General features: G+C 46.7%; 1 protein-coding gene across 1 annotated transcript in view; it reads right to left on the bottom strand.

Annotated features, from left to right (window-relative positions):
* The window catches only part of CUL5 (cullin 5), a 778,902-nt gene extending 755,913 nt beyond the window's left edge, over positions 1-22,989 (bottom strand). The window contains exon 1 of the mRNA XM_078657044.1: positions 22,681-22,989. Within this exon, the coding sequence (XP_078513170.1) occupies positions 22,681-22,782 (102 nt within the window). The 5' untranslated portion in view covers positions 22,783-22,989. The remainder of the gene's footprint in view (positions 1-22,680) is intronic.
* Between the last annotated feature and the right edge of the window lie 1,963 nt (positions 22,990-24,952).

The raw sequence follows: 24,952 nt of genomic DNA, 5'->3' as shown, positions 1-24,952 counted from the left end.
CCCTTGTTCGCTGTAGAGGATTGCTGACCTCCTCTACCCTTCTGACGCTTCTGGAAGGGCCTCCGGAACTGCTGCTGTTGTTGCTGCTGCTGCTGTCCCGAAGCCTGTCCTCGCCCTCGGCCCTGCGCCCCAAACTGTCTCTGGAACGGGCGGTAGGCTTTCTTTTCTTCGGGCTTCTCCAAGCCCACAGCCGTCAGAGTCTCGGCCTCCGCCTTCATGCGGGCCATCTCATCATCAGCATGTTTTCCGAACAGGGTCTCCCCCGAGAAGGGCAGATTAGCCACTCGCTGCTGGGCCTCCGGCTTGAGTGATGTGAGCCTGAGCCAAGCATGGCGTCGCTGGTTGATCCCATGACAGTAACCATGGGCCGCCAACAGAGAACCATCCACAGCCGCGCTGATGACCTGGTTCGAAACCAGCATCCCTTCCTTCAGGATTTCGAGGAAATCCTCCCTCTTATCTCGTGCAGGAGTTCCGTGAACTGCTGGAGGGATTCCCACAGGGAACGATCATACCACCCCAGCAGAGCCGTATCGCTAGCGGTCTTCATGGCCGTAGCCGCCGTCCCACAGGCCTTCCTGCCATTAGAGTTGAACCATCGGCTCTCCACGGTAGAAGACGGAGAGGTAGAATGTTGTTTTCTGGCTGCCGTTACTATAACGGAGTCCGGAACAGGGTCAATCCTCAGAAAAGCCGGGTCGGAATCCGGATCCCTATACTTCTTGAGCAGACGGGATGGAGCAGCTCTCATCACTGCCACTCGTCACTCGTCACTGGCTCTACCAAGCCTGGCACGAGCGGTAGTAGAGGGCGTGACAAATGCTTCTTGTGAAGTGTCTCAAAAATCACTGACGTCGTAGGTGTCGGAGCAGTCACCGTGATTCTGAATTTCGCTGCACCCCTCAGGAGAACATCCTGGAGCGGGCTGATGTCATCCACGGGAGACACCCTCGTCCCCGGGGAGTCTGACAAGGTCGGGCAGTAGGACCTGGTTCTGGAAGAGTCCGTGCGGGACCGTGATCCGCGCCTCCTGTGGCGCTGTCTTGACCTCGTAGAGGATCTGTGACGACTGCACAACCTCCCTCTCCGTCCGGAGCGGGATCGCGACTTCCGTGGCTTCGGTCGCCCTGCTGGTTCCACCGGGACATAGAGACTTTGGCTTGGATGGGCCCCTCGGCCGAGGGGTCCCCATCGGAGGCGTCGGGTACCTGGGCAGGGAAACTGACCTCGGAGGAATCGGGGGAGGCTTGTCAACCGGCAGCGGAGGCTGAGGCTGGGGCTGAGGCCGAGGTGGTAGAGGTGGAAGAGGAGGCGGGTAGGGGCCCGCGGAGGAAGTCCTCTCGGTAAAGAAGGCGTCACTGTCCCCGGCTTAGGAGGGGTATACACAATGGAGTACACGAGCTCGGTGACCCGCCCTCCTTATCAGGCTGGGATGTGGGAGAGTCTCTCCTAGGCACTGGATGCCTGCCAGACTGACTCCTGGCGCCTAAACTCCTTCTGCGCCGTTCCTGCGTCGAAGAACGGCGACCCGACGGCGAGCGTCGGCCCCTCGACGTCGAACTGCGCTTCCTTGACGGCGAACACCTGTCCCTCGACGGCGAACGCCTGTCCCTCAACGGCGAACTTTTCCGCCTCGACGACGACCTCCATCGCCTCGACGGCGACCTCCGTCGCCTCGACGGCGATCTCCGTCGCCTCGACGGCCTCCTGTGCCTCGACAGCGATCTCCTGTGTCGCGACGGCGATCTCCTGTGTCGCGACGGCGATCTCCTGTGTCGCGACGGCGATCACCCCTTCGACGACCTTCTCCTTTTCGCAGACGGCGAACGGCGGTGTCGCCACGACGGCGAGCGCCGACGCCGGGCCACCTTTCGACGTCAAGTCCTCGGCGACGACGAAATCGTCACCGGTGATCTCAACGGCAGTCTGTTCAGATCCCTCAAAGTCGAACGTCGACGCCGCTTTGACCCAGAGCCCTGGGGAGACGAGGAACAGACTGTAGTCATCCCTCTCGACACCGTAGTCGGTGCAATCGACGCCGATGGAGAATGGGGACGCTTGCTGGACTTCCTGCCTCTGTGGAGCCCCCCCAGAGGCCTCAGCACTGGCAGATGGCACCTGCCCAGACCCACCTCGTGCTTGCAGTCTTCTCTCCTCCATGCCTTGGAGCCTGATCTTCTTTCTGCCTCTCAGGGTCCTGGTGGTAAATCCATGGCAAATCTCACACTCCTCTGGGTTATGAGAGGAGGGAAGGCAGAGGATACACACTTCATGTGGGTCAGTCTTGGCCTTCTTCCTGGAACACTCCGGGCACTTGTCAAATAATGCTGGCATATTCGACAAAAAGACTGCCCCAAAAGCACACCAAAGAAGAAATAACCAAAGTTCTTTGAACAAAGCAACAAAAATACTTGAAAAAGTGAGAAAATCACAAAAACAAATCCCAAAATGGAGAACTCAATGCTCCAGGGTCCTGCTAGCAGGAGCCGGAAAAAAGAACTGAAAGTAAAAGGGACCTGCAGTGCATTCTGGGATACTGTGAAGTTCTGGAAGGTTCTCTTAAAGGCACAGTATCCTGTTCTGAGCCACATAATGGCAGCCTATGGGGCTTGTCTGTCCATTTCTTCCTCTCTATCATTCCAGAGGGATTTCGCTGTTAAAGCAAGGGAAATCTGTACAGGCTGTGCTGTTTGTGGATTTTTGGTGGAATTTCTAGTTGAAGTACTGGACAGTGTAGCCTGTGGATATAGGCTGCATTATCGGTCTTTAAATTCTCTCTTAAGTGTCTGTGCAGTTCTGCATTTTTCGACACCTTAAGAGATTATTTTTGATTGCTCCGGGGTCCACGCACATGGGCGGGACTATTTACTAGATTATGACTATACACAGAGATCCCCTACTACAGAACTCTAATTTAATTTCAGCAAGGAAGCTGTACAAAAAGCTTCAAAGTGGTGGAAATATTGTCAGATAAAATGGTATTAAGGCACAATTTATGAACATTTTCAGTTTTTTCGTTCAGCTCAATGGAAGGTACCTTTAAAATTTGCAAACACCACATAATTTGGCATCAAGAGACCTTCTTACACAGCTCTCATGTTCAGGCAGGGCAGAGGTCAGCTTTTCATTGTGTACTTTTGTAATTTTACATTTAGATGTGTCTGAATAAAAGGACTGACTGGACATTCCTGTATTAAGTGTTACTGTGTGATTTGAAGAGTTCTAAGTTTCTAAAGCACACCACCTCCCTGTTAAAGCTCTGGACTGACCTCCCTCGCTATACTCAGGATCAAGTGCTCAAGGGATGTGCTTAGTGTTCCGTTGGAGTCCGATAGGTGGCCAGACAATACTAGAGGTAAAAAGCAATAAACATCTCAATGAAAGCCACTTTATCCCAAATGCCATGGGACCACCCTCCCAAAAACTGTGCTCTACATGAACCACAATAGTGCAGTGTTGCTGCCCACTACCTTCTACTGCCCATCTTCCTCAGCACAAATAACTGTGGTATCTCAAGCTTCAAATGTTTCAGTAACAGCTGTCCCAGCACAGTGCTTATGAATACATTGTGCATTCCCTACTCATACGATCGCTGTGGAAGTGTGTGGAGTGGGCTGGTCAACAGTGTGTACTGGAGTTGCTATAATGTGCTCCTAGTCTCCACCCCAGCTTTGATCAAATTATTTATTATTGTAACCACTACTGGTCTTCTCCCAGAGCTGCTGCCACTCCAACCTACTGGGCGATGACCAATGGGGTGGGTTCACTGCTGCAGTTTGCTGGTTTATCTAGTGTACAAGTGTGGCACTCCTTGTTGCATGTGTGAGTATATGCTCTTTAGATCACACGCGTTATAGTGATCCTGTCTGGTGGTGGACCAGCTGTTCCAATTAAGTTCACTGCCTACGAAGGGTTGCTGCCCATGGTCATTTTGTGTGTGAGCATCAGGGAAGTCAGGTTGGTTTTTGTTAGGAGGGAGAGGTGTGGCGCCGCGGCCAGGGCGACTGACGCTGGAATCTGGGGATCAGGGTTCGATCCCCGGCTCCGGCAGCAGATTAGCCCAGCACCATGTGACTCTGGGCAATAGCTTGCTTAATCTTCCCGACGGCCCCCAGCGCCTAGAGACCCTTAGGGGTGATTGTGCGCTTTACAAATGTGGATTATTATTATTATTATTAGACCTAGAATCTTCTGCTGTGGCTTCCCCTGTCTTTTTGCCTCTGAACTGGTGTTATAACTCTGAGCACATTACCACTGCTGACCAACGCTAAAGTGCAAGTGCTCTCTGTCTAAAATGTAATGGTATTTGATTTCTACTTGATTAGCCTATTTGATTTCAAGTCAATAAAAACTGTATTTGTTTTTTTTACAACCATAAAGGTATACAAATAACATATCATTCAATTAAGAAAAGAAATATAAGCACGTCAGTATCATAGAATATGTAATACATCTTCTGCATGCCTCAATAACACATTTTCTTTAAATAAAAAGCAAATATCATCTTAAAACTTGTAAAAACCAAGTATTCCATTCTTGGTCACCTAGTCCTTCAGGTAAGTCACCTACAATACTGTTATCCTTTGTTAACTCACTCTCATTTTGTCCTAAAAGATCTAAATTTCATCATCACTCTTTACATTTGAGAAACACTTTAACTGTATTTATGAATTTCCCCATGGCACAGGCAATATCTAAATTTATCATTCCCACTTTACAGCTTGCATTCTATTTTAAATCTCATATTTATTTTAAATCGGACCTAAAATCTCTCTTCGTATATCTAAAATCTTCATTAAGTCTAATAAAATATGTAAAATATCACAGGTAGTACCCAAAGTCCAAGTGCATTTATCATTGCTATCTATCATTGAATTTTTAACCCCTTTATTCGCGTAATAGGGGTTTATCCCAATTCGCAATCTTAGCACTTCACGCCTTAATCGGCAACTAGGTAATCTGTCTACGTAGGGGTAATGTAACTCATTTTTCCAAGCCAGAGTCATATGGGACACTGGGGTTTTCAGCGAGAGGTACTCATGGTCATGGGTACGAGACATTTCAATTCCCAATGACCTAAGTTCTTTCTTATCTATCATTAAATGAAGTGAGTGAGGGTGCAGCTTTAGTTTTAACACTCCATACACTTCGCTTATTGAGGCTCTTGTCTCTTTTGCCCAGGTCAACTCACTGTTGGCAATTTCACTTTTACACCACTGAGATTTTTTGGTCCTCACCTGACCCAAAATGCTGCCAAAAACATAGTAAAGCCATGCAGGCTGTTATAGCCCAAGAGGTGATTCACAATTCTAATCTCGCTGCTTGTACCATAGACTATCTTGGCAGCGAGAACAGGCTTTTAAGGATATTTCCGTCCTCTTTGTCCCAACCGTTTTTGCCACTTAAATAGAGTACCTCTGCGCCACACAGGAATTGTGGAGGGACCATTGCTAGATAGGCCTTTATGACCGGCCTATCAGACATTTCTCCACATATACTGTTAAATCTTTTTAAACCCTTCACTGAAGCCGATGCCCTCATTTTTAGAGCGTCCAGGTGGGTATACCATTTGAAGTTACTCGCAAACCACTTCCCCAGGTATCTATATTCTGTTACTTTCTCCAGTGATTCAGTGCCTAGATACCAGGAAAACTTTATTTTGCTTCTTCCAAAGCATAGGTTTTTGGTCTTCTCCATGTTCACAACTAATTTTTTTATTTAGACAATATTCTGTAAACATGTTTAGTTGTAGACCAATCACCGTCTGGTCCATAATTACCAGGTCATCTGCGTATAATAAAAAGGAGATATGGTTTCCTTCTAATTTCAGGCTAGCTCCTCTAACCTCTCTTAATTTTAAGGGCAGATCCGCTATAAACAGGGAAAAGAGCAAGAGGGAAAGTACGCACCCCTGCCTCAGGCCATTACCAATCTGGATCCTCCCAGACAATCCTCCATCCTCATCCAAGATAATCTGGGCCCAGTTTTCTGTATGCAGGGCTTGGATCAAGGCCAATATATCACCTTGAATATTATACCCTACCCTATTTGACTTACTAGTAAGTCCCTAGTACAGTGCAATGTGTGTGCCCAGCGCCTATACATCAAATGCTACTAGTGGGCTTGCGAAAAGGGGGTGGTGATGAATCATTTTGTCCACCATAAGCGTGGAAGGGTATACTCAGATGTGAGTCCCTTGCTCATTGCACCATCAGGATTCAAGCAAGCCGGGCCGACGACGCCTGAAATGGCAGAAACCGGTCCCCGGAAGCTTGTTTCCTTCCCAGTATAAGAATTGGCTTGGTAGTTTGGTTTGCCCTGTTCCCATCATGCACTGGGACAGGAACAGACTAATTTGCATATAGCCAAGTTCTGAGCTGGGATGGTGCAGTGAGCTAAAAAACGGTGATGGATCAAGCCCTGATCTTTGGACTGGGTAAGAGTGGTCTGCTTAATTCAGGCACTCTGTTCATCACCACCCCCTTTTCTGAATCACTAGTGGGCTTGCAGCACTGATTGTGCCAACCACATGAGTAGCCCTGCAAACATGTATCAGACCTGCTGCTGCAGTGTCTGTGTGTGCAGTTTTAAACTGCCACTTCGATCTGGCAAGTGCACCCACTTTTTTTTTACCTGCAAATGTGGAATTGTTGTTGTTTTTGGTCTTGTTGTACTCAGATCAATAATGGCTATTTTTCTAAACTGGTGTGGGGTGTGTGTATAAATACTCTACACATTGCCTCTGAGATAAGCCTGACTGCTCTTACCAAGCTACCAATGGGGTGTGCATGGGTTATTCTGAGAGTGTAACTTACCCTGGCTAGAGTGTGGGTCCCTGCCTGGCCTGGGTGCAAACTATTCTCAACTAGAGACCCCATTCTAACAGTTTTGCAACTGGTATCCTAGAGGGGGAGAGTGCCCTGGAACCTTTGATTAGCTGTTGAACCCCCGTGGACATTGGTGGTGTTGGGCACCCACTGAGTTGCTGAGGATGCTCTGGCCTGGAACCAGAGTGGGGCAGGATTTCCACTAAAGCCTGAAAGAGGAGGCCCAACAGGTCCCAGTCTTTGCTGAAACACAGCCCAAAGGCTTATAACGAGGTAGTGCCCCAAGGGAAGGAGTTGGAGTCATCATCTGAAGGGCCACGTTGAGGTCAAAAGCAGGCTTGTATCGCACAGCTAGAGGCCATTTACTGGCACAGTCACCACAGGGCAAGGTCTTGGGTGAGTGGCGGAGGGCAAGGGGTGATGACATTCGATACAGAGACGTCTAACCTCAGAGCCTTGCCTGGAAAGAGCTGGTGCACTGACTTGTGGGTCTTCTACTCCAGCACTTTGACTTTAGGCTCCTGTGACGAAGGATCTCACTTGTCAGCGAGCAACTGCAGAAATAGTTCCTGCGGGGTCTTAGGGACTGGGCCTGCACTTCTACCCCTTTTTTTGGCCTGTTGCTTCCTCCAAAACCTGCCCCAAGAGCACCCACATAAGGGGGCTCACTGGACTATAGCGACGCAGGAATTGGAGTCTTACCTTGGCGGACCATGGCACCAACTGCAGGGACTGAGGTGGGGTGATATTCAGGGGTCTTCCACCTGCCTACCACCCTGACAAACTCAGCACCTAAGAAACAGCAAGATACCTTCCGCAGGGTCCAGAACATGCAGGAGGCCCCGCATAGGGATTTGCAGAAGAGAGGCCCTTGTGAAGCAAGGTCATTTGATGAAAGTACAGTGGCCTTCCCACTGGTGGGGGGAGGGAGGGTATGGCCTGGAGGACTCCCCCTGTACTGCAGTTACCAAGTCCATAGCATGCTGGACTTAATGGGATTGCCCTCTTTCCCCAATTGAGGGCCAAGATAGGGTATCCCTTACCACTTCACTAATCTGCGACCAAGGGGGACATCTTCCTGAACTTGAACTGGGCGCTTCGAGCACAAGAAACCTCCACAGGCAGTGATTGACAGCTGTCATTCTAGAGTGATCCACACCGTAGCTGTCTGAAATTAAAACATTCTAAGGCTTCAGCAAGTTCTCCCACTCCTTGGTTAAATTTCGGAAAAGGCCTAGTGTCCTCAATCAAACATGTACACAGTGGTGGACATGTGGTCGCAGGCCTCCAACAAAGGAAGTGCCAGACAGGAGGAAAAGAATCCACCAGAGACTGGAGGAAGTGCAGTGGCCCCATCTCTCAGGAGTACATAGAGCAGTTCTTGGGAGAAATCCGCAATTAAATTGGCTGCATAAAGACAGAGCTGAAAACATGCCTATGGGAGATCAGGGAGTTTAATGCCAGAACTGGCCACCAAAGTTGACGACCTTGAGTGTAATTCAGATTAACTCACAGAAGACCAAGAACTCCACTGGTGCAAAGCTCAAGCATTAGAAGAACAACAAAAAAAACTCCAAATGAAGCAAGAAGATTTCAAAAATAGTAGCCGGTGCAACATCATTCAAATTAAAGGAGTCCTCAGAGGTATAGAATGTGACAACTTCCTGGATTTTACCCGGGACCTACTGCAGTCTATACGAGGCACTACAGAGGCCTCCACTATCAGGTTAGATCATGCACAGAGGGTCTCAAAGGCCCTTTCCAGGCCAACAGTGTGCTGGACAACATTAACCCGTTAAGTGCTGCGCACATTCAGCAGACGTCACTTGCACTACCTCGGTAGTGCTGCGCACGTCCGCTGAACGTCGCGGCCCCGCCCGCGCAATAGAACGTTCTGCACCAGCGCGGAACGTTCAGAGCAGCGGAGGGGTTAAGAGTTCATTATTTCAATGAAAATTAAGCTACTATGAAAATCGACAGGCAGAAAGGAGTACTCACCTACGACAACTGTCCCATCCAGTTACGCCAAGATCTCACAGTGATCACTTTGAGAAAGAGTGGAGACTTCTGCCACATGACGGATATCTTGTGAAAGCACCTAACGCCATATCAGTGGGGCCGTCCATTCAACCTTATTTTCCACTAGAAAGGGAAGCAATGAATCATTTGTTCACTCACAGAGAATAGGGGGCCTCACCATGGACCCCAGGGTATCCAATGCTGGATGGTCATACCCATTCAATCGACAATGGGCAACATCCAGAATAGCAGATGTCTGAGACAAGCCACAACGATGAGTCAGAAGATCAACAGAGAACGGCCATACCGACGTCATCTCACACCTAAAGAAACTGGAGTGGAGCCCCCAGGATTGGCACCTAAACAGGTCAGCCTAAGACAGTAAACCAACATCGTGACTTTGATCATCTTTCTGTGTTTCCCTGGAGGAAGGCATTAGTCAGGCAGGGATTTACTAATTGGGTTCCGCGAGACTATATTTTGAGTTCCTGCCTGCTGCAAGCCTAACTCGTGCTGATGATCTTTAGCGGTTTTCTACTCGTTAGAGGTCATGATTGGTTTGTTTCTGTATTTTACATATAGGGCTGCCCGCTGGCCTTTTATCTACAGTTTCTAGTTGAAGGAGGGAAGGGAGGACTTCAGTGCATACATTAATGAGTCACTCAAAAAGGACGGTGATCCATTTTGTGCTCTAAATCAAATTAGTTATTGGAACTATATATCCCCTTAAACTAATTTATTTAAATGGGAAGGAATTGAATTCACCGGAAAAGCGATGCCAGATAGAGTTCTCTCTTTTATAAAAATCTCATATGTTATATTTCTACAAGAAACTCATCTAATACGAAAGGATGAAGCCTACATGCGCCATAAGCAATATTCCTGCCAGTTATGGGAGCCAGCAGAGGAGAAAACCACAGGAATGGCCATATTATGTAAAGCTCACAGAGACAAAGAGGGACGATATGTTAAGGAGCATTTCCAACAGCATACATTCCACTTAACACTCTGCCACAAATGCTATGCAAGATCCTTACCTGCGCAAAACACTAAAAGAGCAACTAAATGTTGGAGACTTCAACCTAATCCGGGACTCAGACAGGGATAGAAATAGGATGATATATAGGCTTTGAAAAATCTACTTGCCCACTCGCTACAGTCAAGCTATTTTCATGACCAACTGGTCCCGAGTAAATTTAAGCTGGAATGGAACAGGTGTTCTATTCATTCAGAAAGTGAATGAGCAATAAAGATTGTTTTACATCTTTTTATCTTGCACATTTACTGTCTGTTGAATGAATGAATGAAGCATCACGTATAGAACGCGTAGCTACCCATAGCCATCCCAGCGCTGAGCAATAAAACTGAAGCTTCAATAAATCACTTAGGAAAGAGCCATGTTTTCAACAGCTTATGTAAGGCCATATGAGTGGTTCCCTTCGTCGCTGAAGAGGAAGGGAATTCCATAGTTTGGCAGCATTGTACGAGAATGGCGGGCCACCACTTCTAGCCCTCTTGATTCTGGAGACGATGGCCAGGTATTGCTCGTCTGAGCACAGTGGCCTTTTTGCTCGATAGGGCTGGACCACAGAGGAAATAGTCTCTGGCCCTTTCCCTCCTATCATCTTATGGGTGATACATGAGGACTTGAAGTGGACTCTCTCCCGAACAGGGAGCCAAGGGAGAGATTTCATAGCAGGTTTTGCAGACTGCGGGCTCGGAGTCCCCACAAGGATCCTTGCGGCATAATTCTGTTTGAAGTTTAGCAAGGACCGAACTCGGGGCACCAAGGTATAAGGCGTTGCAGTAGTCCAGGCGTGAAAGAATAAGTGCCTGGCCCTTGAGCTTTCATGCTTGGAAGGGGAGCAGAGGGAACACTTTACGAAGCATCCTTATGATGCCAAAGCAGGAGACCACAATCTTTCTGGCTTGGACTTTGAAGCTGAGGTCTAAGTCCAGCCAGAAGCCCAAGCTCTTTATCTCTGACTTGGGGGCAGGTGCAGAGCCCATTGAGGCTGGCCTTGAAAAGAGAAGGATTGCCAAGGAGCATAAGCTTGGTCTTATCACCATTTAATTTTAGATATGAATGTTTCATCCAATTGGCTACTTCTTCAAGGCAGGGACCGGGGCAAGTAGAGGCCCTGTCTGAATGGTTAAGAGCAACAGCCAGTTGGGTGTCATCAGCATAGGTCACAATATGTACCCGATAGAGAAGAAAGATGTCCACAAGAGGAGACATGTAAGCGTTAAAAAGAGTGGTGCTCATGGAGAACTCCTGAGGAACCCCACAATGGAGGGGCCAGGATTTCGAGATGGCCTCACCCTCGAACACCTGGAAAGATCTTTCCTCAAGGAAGGATTGCAGCCAGGTTAGGGCTACTCCAGAAACACCCAAACTTCTAAGTCGTTGGACCAGAATGAGGTGGTTGACCATGTCAAAGGCCACGCTAAGTTCTAAAAGAATCACGGAAGGGAGAAGCCTCCTGCATCGAGAATCTTTCTGGATTCTTCCACGACTGCCAGTTGAGCCGTTTTCGTTCCTTGGCGTGGGCGAAAGCCAGTTTGAGAGGGATGGAGAAGTTTATGAGATTCCAGATATGTGGAAAGGCCCGAATTAACATGCTTCTCCACAATTTTACTGATCCCTGGGAGAAGCGAGATGGGTCGATAGTTGCCAAGACAGTCTGGGTCCAAGCTAGGTTTTTTCTAACAATTAAATAGCTTGTAACTGGATAGTACACCTATTTCAAAATATATCAAGAATTCCGGGGAAAACAAAATTGTAATTCAGAACTGGGATGCAAACAAAGATGTATACAGGAGCAATACAAATCAGAACACTTTACTTGGTGATGTGCAAATGTCAACTATTTGCAGAAACTCAATTTCCATACATTATTGTTTGTACGCCATATAGTTTTATCAGTAAAACTGCATGTCAGTGGAAACTTTTGTGGCCTTTTCAATCAAAAATCTGCTGATTGCAAATGACAGTGTGCTACCACTTCATGCTTTAGTTATGTATTTACTAAAAGTGATCGTTTTTAAATAGGATTTGAGAAACATTCTTGCCTCCGCCCTGAAGACAATTTTGTTAATGAACTAAGAGGCAAGTCAGGGGTCATGTGTATCCTATATGTGGCTAGATTTGTATTATTGACTGAGAAAAAGTTTAGTTTATTAAATAAAAACAAAGAGTTTTTTGTACAGCAGACATGCTGAACTTGCGTATTTGAAGATGCTCTCATATGTGATAATGAAGAAAATGGCGGCTTAGTGAATCAAAATATTTGCCAAGGATCACATAATTTGAAACCAGTTTATGGGTCAAGAGCATTATAATTTGGTTGAGTAGATTATTTAAGTCACTAGACCTGCAGGTCTAGTAACATTTTTATGCTTTTGAGAGGCCGGAATTTTGCGTTAACAGGAACTATGTTGACTCTCCTTGACAAGCATTTACAATGCAACGGTTTCGCCTTTGGAGAAGTTAGAGCTATTCGCATTGTAAATGACAAAATTTGTATTTATGTGTTGGTTTTGAAAACACATAAATAAATGGCATTGTCATTAACATTGCCAATAGCCTAATCTCTCGCAAAGATTAGTTGTTCATCCAATCCTTGGCCTCTCTGCAAAGGCACTGAGCAAAGGTCACGTATACCGGCTGCAGTTGTTCAATGCAAACGCGTGGTTAGGGTGGCTATCTACGCAAACGTTAGTGTGCATGTTTAAGTCATATCCTTAATTAAATAGGCCCCGTTCCTTTCATGCTTCTCACTTTTTCCATCCCACTTAAAGCCCTGCGCACCGTAATGAATGACCGAGATGAACTACAGCAAAGGTCCTAGACAGCAGCCTGCTCTCCTGCGGAGAATGTCGTGCGAGGCGAACACTCGTCTGCAGAGAGATGCTGCCACCAGGTAAAGACCCCTTCCCGCTCATTATGGTCAAAACCCACCCAACGGTGCGCAACGGCACATAAACTGATAGTTTATGAGCAAATCGATAGTAATCGTTGTGTTAATCGACAAATTTGGCGAAAATCACTTAGGTGCCTAAGTTGGAAGAGGCAGTCAAGTGATTAGCTCCGTATTTCAATAAGCATAGGAGCCGCGCTGGGAGGTGAGAATGCCTAACCAATGCAGAGCTGTGATCCAAAATGGTTTCAGTGCGAGTGCACACTTAGCAACTAATGTTAATTTTGAAGCCAAAGGGTTTGTCTTTGCATACAAGGACACTGGCCTGTGTTGCCTACTGTGTCGCACCACAATCCAGGGTTAATGTAAGCCCACAGAATTATGTTAATCAACTGCTACTGCAACTACTGGACAACTCCGATTTACAGGATAACCACTGAGAATGTAGATAATTCATGCAAATGTCTAAAATCCGGATACCCTGAAAAGCAGCCATGACTTCAGCCTTCCTGGACCAATGCTGGACACCAATTACTTTGCCAAGATCATCTTTCCATAACTCAAATAGCTGCCCCCCTGTAATCCTAAAGCTGTAATAGACTCCACCCTAGCCCTATCACCTTGAGTATTATTCAAAATAGCCCTAAAGCATCAGCTCCGTCAACTTAAAGAATGTACCTTACCTAGTATCATCTAAACAACCCACTGAAAGCAACCACACACATCCTGTAACGAAATGTAAAGTTTCAATGTTACCACCATAATAGCGACAGATAGCAGCATGCACCACCATCACTGCCAAATAACTCTCTCTTAATGCCCATCCGTGAATTGAAACCTACCAATGTAAACTCCAAAGCATTTCAGCGTATTATACACAGGCACACAATTGTGTTAAATAATAAAATTAATGTGTAGTTATATAGTGCTCCCTACTGCACTTATGCAGCTCACTGCTGTAAATAACATAGATAAACATTACCAGACTTAATGGTAATCAGTTCGAAAGGATGGAAAGCAGAACCAGTTTATCTGATTTAAACACAAAACCTGCTGATCACCACATATCTTAGTGGTGAGTATTTAACTCACTGAGCCATTTGAATGCCTTTAATAAATACCTAGACAGTTCCCTTAACATGGGTATTTCTCATCAAACGTACTGAACACAATGTCATGATTTGGTACTGACCTGTGATATGTGGTGCGTGTGAGTACGTGTCAACAAGGATATGTAGGCGTATATGTGTGTTTGTGTACACATGTGGTGGAATCTGAAAGATCCGTTCGTAGAGTGAGCTGAGGATGGCGAGAGGACACTAAAACCTGCTACTAATTACTTCCCTGCAGTGTTCGTAGGTGATGAGGACACCGCAGGTCAGGAACAGCGCATTAGGCCAGGCGCCCTTCCCATGAGAAAGGAATCTGGCAAAAGTCCATTGAAGCAAAAATGCAGCGTAGTACTGGAGCTCAGACAGGTGTGATAGCTCAGTGAGTCAAGTAGATTAGAATCCTGGGCGGGCCTTTCTGCCTTTCTTCCTTCGGAAGTCATTTAAAAGAGGACCATTGTAGCGGGCATTGTACGGGTTGTTTTACAGTGCTATGAATGGTCAGAGGTGCGACAGCAAGCACTAGATTAAAATCAGAGCGTTAAGAGCAGTCTGTAGATTCATTGTCACGACAGACCAGCCTGACACAGCAGGCGCTCTGGTGGTATGCATGGTCCAGGCAGTATGATCCAGTCCTTAGCAGATCTCTAGGGAAGGCGGGGGAAAATGGCAGTGCGGGGCTCGGGCCATTTACTGTGCTCACAATAATCATTAAATGTATTCATTCCCATAGTTTATCTTGACCGCAATTGCCATTAAATGTTCAATATTTGTGAGACTAGTTGTTCAACTGAAGCCATTGAAAACTACAACTCCCAGAAAACACTGGATAACGTGGTGAACGAACTACACATCACGAGCTTTAACAAAATTATTTCAGCCGGCATTTGATATAATATTGAGGTTAGGATTGGGTCTACTAGAACACAAGAAAATCATACAAAAGGCAGTCTCCACCCAAATGTTCAGCCATAAAAGCCCGCTCGATGACCCTGTGTTTTCCGTCCATTAAATCATGTGTTGCTGCCTCTGGGGAACACCGCCCTGCTCTCCGAGGCTCCATCTCCCACTTTGGCATCAGCACACAGCACTAGGGAAAGCCAAGGAAAATGGCAGTGCACGGCTCAGGCTGAGAACAAAGACAAGGCTTCCGGGTTTATCTTGTCAAAGGCGTTGCTGGAGTTATAGCCGCATGAGTGCGTGGCTAATGCGTCCCCACCCCCAGGGGGCATCGCGGGCCGCTCAGCAGCTCCATGACCCCGCGCTCACTGAGGGAATGAGAGAAAGCGCCACCCAACCCCCACCTCACATTCGGATCACAGGGGGAGGCAGACCGTGCAGCCAAACCGCTAAGCCGGCTTTTACATGTTGTGTCTGGGGACTGCACAGACGCGTGGGAGGAGAGACGGCCGGGGAGAGAAACAAGCTCCCTCACAAAGTCCACCAACCGCTCCTAGGGTCAGACTCCTGCCAGAGTCCCGTTAAGTGGAATAATCTGACAAGGACGGTGATGCATCACAAGCGAACGGAGGCGAACGCCCAATGAGAAAGTCACTCCAGTAAGAGGTAAATGTGCACCCTGGGGTAGCCTAAGCGCGTCACGGGCTCAGTGGGGAACCAGCCCCCGCCCCACTCACTCTCAGCTGCCCGGCCCAATGGGCAGAGGGTCCAAGTGATAAGGAAAGGTTACCTGTGTCAGAGAGCGAAATTTGCATCCACACTGTCTCGCGTCCCATGAAGCCCATCATGTACTGTAAAGGAGGAGGGCGAGCCGCGGAGTAACAAAGGTTCAACAACTTCTCCTCCATAGGAGGCGATGATAAATCTCCGAGCGGCTTCGTGCACAAGCCATAAAGTCATGGAGCGCAAGTGCGTTCCAAAACAAGAGAAAGAGAAGATGCACTAACCAGCTCTGAAGCTCAGTCATTAGCTGTAAATGAGTGGCGCGAAAGGAAACCAAATTTCCATGTTTTCACTGTGCACCTAATTGGCATGGAAGTGTTCCTTTTGTGTTGCATCTCAAGGCCATGACAGTTATTTGAATATGCAGCTTATCTGGGTGAAAAGCGGCCAAAGCTGGATTGCTTTGTTCTCCGGTCACTGCCAGCCATGTTCACTGCGAAGCATAAATTGTTAGCAGTATAGTAAAAAAGTCAGGTCCCGGGCCGGCCAGCCAATCACAGCGCGGCCCGGGGAATGACGTCACGGGGGTGTCCCGGGCCGGCAGCCAATCACACCGCGGCCCAGGACAAAGGGGCGGGACTTAAAAAAAGACCGAGAAACGCCCCCGAATCGCGTTTTCACAGGAAAGCGTGATTGACAGCCAATCTCTTCCAATGGCTAGCCTCCATTTATGGAGCTAGCCAATGGAAGGAAGAGGCGGAACCAAAGCCCATATGTAGGATCATGAGATTTCGCCCTGGGCGGAGCAACTGCTATGCAGTTGCAACGCCAGGGCGAAACCTAAAAAAGAGATACGGCTCAGATGCATGGCAATACTTTAACCCGGACATAGAGAACTAATACTTCTATTCTCACACAAACTCCACATATTATTGCATTAACTATATACTGAATACTCGCATCTTATTTCAATTCTTAGAATCTGTGTGAAGTTATCTTCTTGTTCTCAGACATTTGCTTTGTGAAAAAGCAGCAACAAAAAGAACTTGCAGTGGTGTTAAGTGTTATTTGCGCTCTATGATACCCCACACATCCCTCTGAGATTTGAGCCCATCTATCTTGTTAGTTCAGACTGAGGGGGGGTTGTGCAGCACTGGAGGAAGTTAAGAATGATGGAATCTGAACTAACACAGGGTGATGGAGCAGGGGCGGAGTAGATACACTGGATTACTATCCGATTGCTTCCTTTGTAGACTGACATGAGGAGTCAGGATAGTTTGTTATCTTCTTAATGGATTTATCTTAATCATAGGTTTAAAAGCCATGGTATTCTACCTCTATCTTGTCATCAGAAACCCCATAATTCCCTTTCTTTCATATAACTCCCCGTTTCGGATTCCCATCCCTGCTTCCAACTTTTTGTTCATATCCTAGCTAACTCCTCATGAAAAGTATTGAAAGTGATTTTTATTTGTCGAGTACCATAGAAAGTTTATCATTTTTGGAGATAATCTTGGTCCAAAATAGTAGGTCAGGCTCAGAGGGGTAGTGAAATTTAATATTTATGTGTAATGTTTGACCATAGGTTCAGGTATGATGAAGTCCATTGTACCCTTACTAATAAGTTCTTATTTTCAACAAAAAGCATATTAAAATATAAACGAAATAGACCATGGGATCCCAATGTTGGTGAATGAGGTTTGTGCCCATGTTACATGCAGTGAATCAAAATGGATTTATACATTCAATGGTTATCTTGAAAATGTGGTATGAATTAAAGCCTTAAGGGGTCATCGCTGGATACCGTCGATAAGGCTATCCGGCTGTTTTGTTTTCCAAGACACCCAATCAGACAATTAAACAAGTGTTCGCAAATGTTGCCACAAAAGTCAATAAATAGAAAAGTGGCACGATAATGCAACAGAAACAAGACTGTGGCTGCCATTGTTTATTTAAGTGTGGCGTTCGGAACTACGGTTGGGGAAGTGTGTAGCTGTTCTGCCTGCCAAACCAGCAGAAAATAATTCACGAACAAAGTGCAAACAAACTATAAATAAAACATCCCAAGTAGGATTACATGTAATAGAGTCAGTCCTTATGGGAGGTTACAAAATCAAAGAGGGAGCACTGAACAAATTAATCAATGAATGAAAAGCATTTACAAAAGACAGTCAAAGGAGCTAATTGAAAACATGGGCTGGCAATGGGCGGAGCTTCAAGTCCATATGCTGAACACAGCATGTCTTGAAGAGATAGCGTAAGTGCTGCCTAGGCGAGACCTAAAAAGGATGGTGCTGTTTAGTCAACCACAGGCGATGCACGGAGGGGAGGGGGGTAATGTCCCCACAACAGGGGCTGCACAAGTAGGGGGAGGTCAAGTCCCAGCATAGGGGCTGCATAAGTCCGGGGAAGGGATGCCGAGTCTGGGGCTACAAGGGTGGGTGTTGATCCAGCTATGGGGGGATGAACGATGGGAGAGTACCAAGCAGGGGCCGCACAACAGGGATAGAGGTGTTGAGGCCACCACAGGGGCTGCACAAGAGATGTGCTGTACCCAGCAAGGGGCCACACAGGGGTGTTGAGATCATCAGAGGGGGGGGAGCTGACGAGCTTACCATGAGGGTGGAGGGGTGTTGAGCCAACCACAGGTACTGCCAAGTGTCGGTGGCAGTGTAGGCCCGCTTGGGATTCACACAATAGGGAGAAGGTGTCAAAGCTACCACAGGGGCCATACAAAGGGGGTGGATGGTGTTGAGCACACCACAGGGGCCGCACAATGGCAGTGTCGAGCCAACCATGGGGGGTGGTCAATTGGGAGCGGTCGAGAACATAACAGAGGGCACACAAGGGGGGTTGCAGTCCACCAAATATGCTGCACAAGGAGATTGTAGAGTCCACAGCACTTGGGCAGCGAGGAGGGGAACAAAGGAGAGTAGCAGCAGCTCCACTAGGGTGCAGCATAGGGGTGAAAGCAAGAAATGAACCCACAGAAGCAGTATGGGAGAAGGGAGCAAGCAGGTCCACCAAAGACATCAAGAGCAACAAGCATTGAAAATGCAATAGGTCTCGCAATAACGCGAGTCTGAACTATTAGCATTGTAAATGATTATGCCCTTTATTTTTGCGTTCTGGTTTTTGGAACATAAATAAAAGGCTTTGCCATTTACAAGGCCTATAGCTTAAATTTGCGTTAAAACGAGACCTATTGCATTGCAATGGTGGTGGTGCTGCTGAGTTTTCTCTGAATCTGCACCCACAATATGCACCCGTGTGCGAGTGGCGTTGCGTGTGCGAGTGGCGTTGCGTGTGCGAGTGGCGTTGCGCGTGTCAGTGGCGTTGCGCGTGTCAGTGGCGTTGCGCGTGTCAGTGGCGTTGCGCGTGTCAGTGGCGTTGCGCGTGTCAGTGGCGTTGCGCGTGTCAGTGGCGTTGCGCGTGTCAGTGGCGTTGCGCGTGTCAGTGGCGTTGCGCGTGTCAGTGGCGTTGCGCGTGTCAGTGGCGTTGCGTGTGTCAGTGGTGTTGCTTGGGTGAGTGGCGTTGCGTGGGTGAGTGTGGTGTTGCGTGGATGATAGTGGGCTTGCGTTGGTGTGAGTGGCGTTGCGTGTCTGTAAGTGTTGCTGTGTGGGTGAAAGTGGCACAGAGCCTTTGATGTGACATTTCACCCAGTGTTTCCTCCTGAAATGTGAAAGGAAAATATAGAAGGTGTCTGTATTTTGTTGCAGAACTCAGAATCCCGAATCCAAATCTGGATTAAATGTCAGTTGAAATTATAAAGAAACTAAACAAAAAAGACATCTATCAAAATAAAACAAGATAAAATGTGTATTAACCTCATATCTAAAGTAGAAAGAAAACTTTTATTGTTTCAGTTAGTTAAAACCACAACAATACATTTAAAAAGAGTCGACTAATGTGTTTAACATTTCTTAATATATAAGTGCGATCTCTGTTGGTATGTTCTAGAGCATTCCAGTCTAATACCAAATTTGTTATTTAAATAGAATAAAACGTAATTAAAATACAATCTGTCTGATTTAGTGCAGAAGGTCTTGGTTTTTATCACTTTTAATGTTCCAGAGAGCTCTCTCCCCGAGCTACCACAGTTATGTTATCCTTTTATTGACTGGGTGCCAGGGGGTACTTTAGCGCTTGGGTGTGGGCTGCAAGGAACTATAGTAGTAGGCAGTTCAATCGCGTGTCTACTGGGTTCAAAGTTGCCATAATTGCAGATCTGCACGTTCTTATGCCCCGCTCGTTCATAGACTTTTTTAAAAGAGATATTCGAGCTTGAGCAAGATTTGGGCAGATACAGACAAGATGGATGAAGTCCTCATTACTCCTCCCACATAATCTACAGATTTTGGGTCCGTCGTGCACCCAGATTGGTTGGTCCATAGTCGATGGAAATTTCCCCAAGCGGAGTTCCATCAATTTCTGTTTTCTGTGAGCTGGGAATGTGATTGTTAGATATGGGGCTGCCACGAGTGTTTTGTAGTTTGATATGACCATCCATGCGTGTTTCCTGGTGCTAAACGTGGCTTTATCGAGTAAGAGGGAGTGAAATTTTGTCGACTTGTTTATAGCTTGTTTGAACGCCGGGTAGGGCAGGTTGAGTTCCCAAAGTTTTCTTGTTCCGGTCTCAGTTATAGCCTTTTCGAGATACTGATTGTATGGGGAGTTAACATCAGATCTTATTTCTTCCCATAATGCTTGGTGCAATTCCGAGGCTGACGTGTTGTGTTTCAGTGTATACCAGTACTTAATGCTTGCGTACTTTCTTCCCAGTGTCTCGTTTATTATTCCGAATTCTAACCTCGTCTGAGCTGGTGAGGCTCCCTGATGTATGTGGAAGGTGGATTTGAAGATGGCTGTCTGCATTTTGTTGAGCAGATCTGCGTCTTTCCCATGCAATCCTACACTGCCATATGACAGGGTTGGAAGGACTTTTGCTTTTATTGTTGCCAGTAAAGGTTTATATGATGGCCCCGAGAGCTTTTTAGCCAAAGATCTAAAAGCAAATGAGAGTGAGTTTGATCTCTGAGAGATGTAGGACATTTGCTGCTGGTGGCTTTGTCGGTTATCAAAGTGGAAGCCCAAGTACTTGAAGTTGGACACGGCCTCTAGCTTTGTCCCATCCAGGTAGATGTATGCGCTGGCTGTCCGCCGCCTGGTGATCAGCATTGTTTTTGTTTTTAAGTAGTTATGCAAGGAATAACCAGGCTTGTCCTGTAAAATGTACCAGGCTTGTCCTTGAAGACAAGGAGGGAAGGGAGCTGAAACCGCCTGGGCAAGCCAACCCGTATTCAATTACCGGGAAGAACAGTAAAACGGCGAATAGCACAAGAACCGCGTATGTCTTAATATTTTATGTTTCCACCGGGTGTGCACAAATTATCAAAGCGACGGACCCGCCAGAGCATTAGTCAGTGCTTCTGCAATCATATTCTGGAGATTTACATTCTGTTCTCTCTCTGTGTGAGCCTCTTCATTGCTGCAGTCTGTCTAAGAAGGATGCTCTCGAGCCAATAATGTATGAGTGGCATCCCTAACACATCCGGTCCCCCGAGGCTACTGAGACCTTTGTGTGTGTCTGGCTTCCTTTAGGATACACTTCTTGCTGGAAGAGTATGGAGAAAGATAAGCGCAATACAGGTTTCAGCTCTTTCTTGAAGGATTACTGTCCAGAACAAATGCGCAATTCAGGGCATGAAAATGAATTTAATCTGTAAAATGTGTAACCATGGTATTACGGGCTGCTCCTGCTGACACTGCGGAACTTTTACACAAGGTTTATAAATCTGTCAAGTTTTGAAGACTGTGATTCAGCGTGCGGCATGGCGGGAAATAAACATGCACCTTACACGGAATGATGATTGATGCAAGACCTGAGTGTAAGATCACTTGGACTAGGCTTTGGGATTCACAGATATGCAGGGCAGTAGGGTGTGGGTGTATGTACGTCACCATTGCATCATAGGTTTTCCATCGTGGGATGTTACATTGCAAGTGAGTACATCAGGAGTTTTACTTCCAGGTTAGGATTTCAGTACTTCGCAGTCTTTTACCTCGCAGATAAGTTAAGTTTTAATGGCACAGAGCCTTTGATGTGGCCTGGCGCAGGAGAAATGCTGCTGCTGCTGCTAATTAAATACAAGAGCGGCCGGGAAGCGGCCAGGAAACACAAGTACGGCCGGCCACATAATTAGGGGAGGAGAAGCCGCACAGCACACGCTGGGAGAAGCCCTTTGATGTGCTGTGCGGCCGCGATGCGCGCTCTGTGCTGGGGGAGGGCCATTAGGAACAGGAACAGATGGCCATGAAAGTGTATGGGCCAAATGCGCGTGCCTGTACGTGCACTCGAAGAAAACGCCACGGAAAAAAGCGGTGGTATGACAATCCGTTTGAGCACTTGAATTCTCCCCCATTTCCCATTGCTTCGCAATGGTAAAGGACGAGACCTAAAAAGCGACCCAACCATGGATGCAGCAAGGGGGCTGGAGACTACCAGAGAGGTAGCAAGTGCACCAGATGAACAATGGGAGGATAATCCACTAAAGTGGCAGCAGCATGGGAGGCAGATTCGTCATTGAAATAAATCAGGCAGTAGCAGTAAAAGATCCCCCCAAGCAAGGACACAGAAGGAGGATGACTAAAAGCCCTAATAACTAAGCCTACGCTGTCCAACAGAGGAGCAGTGAATAAGGTATCAATGCCAGAAAGATAAAGATGAGCGGTGGTGTTAAGGTAGCGGACAGGAGTCCAGTAGAAGGGCCGCAAGTGGGAACTTGGTTTGGTAGATGCATCAAGGAAAGGACTCAGTTAAAGTGGATCGAAAAGAGTGTACTGAAAAGAAGCGATACATTCGTGTCTACGTGAAAGTTGCAGGTTCCTAAGGGGAGTTTGAGAGGCGGACAATGTGGTTATTAAAGTAATGCTGGCTTGCAGAGAAGAATAAAGAACTGACAAGGATGGTAGCATGCAGCAAGATTGACAGGACTAGCTAGAATAAGCAGCTGAGTGTCAGGCAGCAGTGGGAGTTCGGCAGGAACCAGAGGGTGTTTTGACATCAGATGACAGTTGTCAAGAGGGGGTCAGAATGGCGATAGCATGGTGAGATGTTCCGCTAGATAGCTCTACAGCCAGCAGATATACGGAGTAGAAGCTCCAGTTATTTGCTTTCCTTACCTTTAACAGATTAGACGTCGCCATGTTCCCTGACGTTCTCGTCTCGCGAGATCCCGCGAGCTTGAGCGGCATGCGATTTCTCCTCCCCCTAAGCGTGTTCATCTGCCACAAGCGCTGATGGTGGAACGAGTAGTGAGCAGAACCATACTGGCGGCCTTTCGCGAGACCTATGTCATGGGGGTATCGCGCGGCTGAAAATTTGAGACGAAGCTGTACACGCTTGATCCTGCCTGGCAACACCGGTCTGGCGGGTCTTTACGTAATGCGAGAGACGTTTTTGATGTACGTGCGGTTGGGTGTGCGCCGCCTACTGTTACAACGCCGGTCGGTGCGTCCCCCTCAACGTGAAAGCCATATCAGAGTCAGGCAACTGTTAGTGTTAGCAATTAAGTTGTAATACCCGAAGGGGCGGCGGGATACAAATAGAGCATTGATGGCGGGTGCTTGTGACTACTTATGGGTAGAGCGTAGGACTTCTGTTCAGTGACTGTACGTTTGCGGCCACATTATAGTAATGAGGTTTTCAGGTAGGCGGGCTGCCGATTCTGCTATCGGTATTTTTAAGTTCTAATCTTTTTCAAAGTTAACGTGTTTGAAAACTGTTCGGACTAAAAGAATACATGGGTGTTCCCCGCAAGTTAGTGCCGACTATGTTCTTTTATTGTTGATTTGAGCTGCGTCTTCAATGTTATCGGTCAGAAGATGCTGTTGCCACCCGAGTCCATTTTCGCTTTCTAGCTACTTTTCTACTTCTTCTCTTTTTAGGTCGGAGTCCGACCTGTGACGTCAAACTCTAGAGTAAAAGTATAGCCAAATGGCTCGAGGATTTTTTTTTAGATGCCGTCTTCTATTGTATTAGGTAATCATCTAGATTCAAAAATATTGTTTTACGTACTCTGGTGAGCCGATGACGCCGTGTCATCGGGAAGCAACTTTTCCAGTGGAAACCAATTTTTCCAGTTCCGGTTTTTGATCCAACATATGGGTGCATTTATGGAGTTGTAGTTTATTTTATTTTCTTTATTTTATTTAATGCGATTTTCTATAGTGCGAACTTTACCCGAAGGTGTCAGAGCGCTTTACATAAGAACCAGTTTCAATACATAAGGGTTTAGCATTTTCCATAAAAGATACAAGCAGAAAAAATTGCAAATGTATAAGTTGTAAAGTCACACAAGGAAGAGAGTCACTCAAGGAAGCGATACAAATGGATAAACTCTAAGCGTCACATAGGAATGGTAGAGAGTACAATGGTCTACTGCATATACTAGAGATTAGAATTATCTCTATATACATATTTTTACAAATAGATTTGGGTGGGAGGGATACAGGGGTATGGAGAAAAGGCAAATCAGAAATATTTGAGGATCGTCAAGGGGGAAACGAGGGAGAAGGGTAAAGGCCTAGAACAGTAGTTGGCCATGCCAAGGAATGAACGCAACATGAAACATCTTTTGGGGGACTGGCAGCGCTAGCACTTAAGCTGGATTGAGTGTCAAATTCCCATCAGAAAAGATACGGCCATATCATTTTAGCTTTGTCTTATGGAACTCACATTTATCTACATTCAGTGTCAAACCTGCATCTGCAGGTTAATGACACACTTGTGTGAGAGCTTTATCGTGATCTTTCTGTGTTGCTCCGAAAACCGACATGTCATCACTATAAACACATTAATGACAGGCTGTATGACACGTCGAATGACATCTTGAAACAGCTCTGCAGCCGATGATACACTAAAAATTAGTCTTTTGTATGGTAACAGACTGATGTGTGTAGAAAAGGTTGTAATGGACCTGCAGCTGTCCGTGAGTTCCAACTGATGATATTCTTTAAACAAATCAAGGCGAGCAAAGACCTTTGCACCATCCAGTTGTGTTATCATTTCCGCGATGTGTGGACCTGGATGTCCTTCTTGTTCACTTGACTCATATAAACGCAGATCCGTACAGCTCCTTTTACTATCCTTTTTAGGCACTACCACTATGTGAGAAACTCATTTTTTTTGTCGCCTCTTTTTATTGGCATTTTGTATTAAACAATTCTGAAGATCACAATGGTTGCTTTTTAGGCGGTACTTGCAATTATAGTTACAAGCACCCCAGTACTCCATTATCAGTACACTGGCGACATCAATCGCTACAAAGGCATTAGTTCGTTATGACATATGCAAGGAGCTCCTGAGCACCAGTCCTTCATGCATGTCCGCAGTACGTGTGAGTCTTTGCGCCATCACTCCACCTGAATTGCCAGGTGGTATAAACCTTACTCG

Source organism: Lissotriton helveticus, chromosome 8 (assembly GCF_964261635.1).
Source record: "Lissotriton helveticus chromosome 8, aLisHel1.1, whole genome shotgun sequence".
NCBI lineage: Eukaryota > Metazoa > Chordata > Amphibia > Caudata > Salamandridae > Lissotriton > Lissotriton helveticus.
Note: the sequence above shows the minus strand (reverse complement) of the source record. Positions and strands in the feature narration are given on the sequence as shown.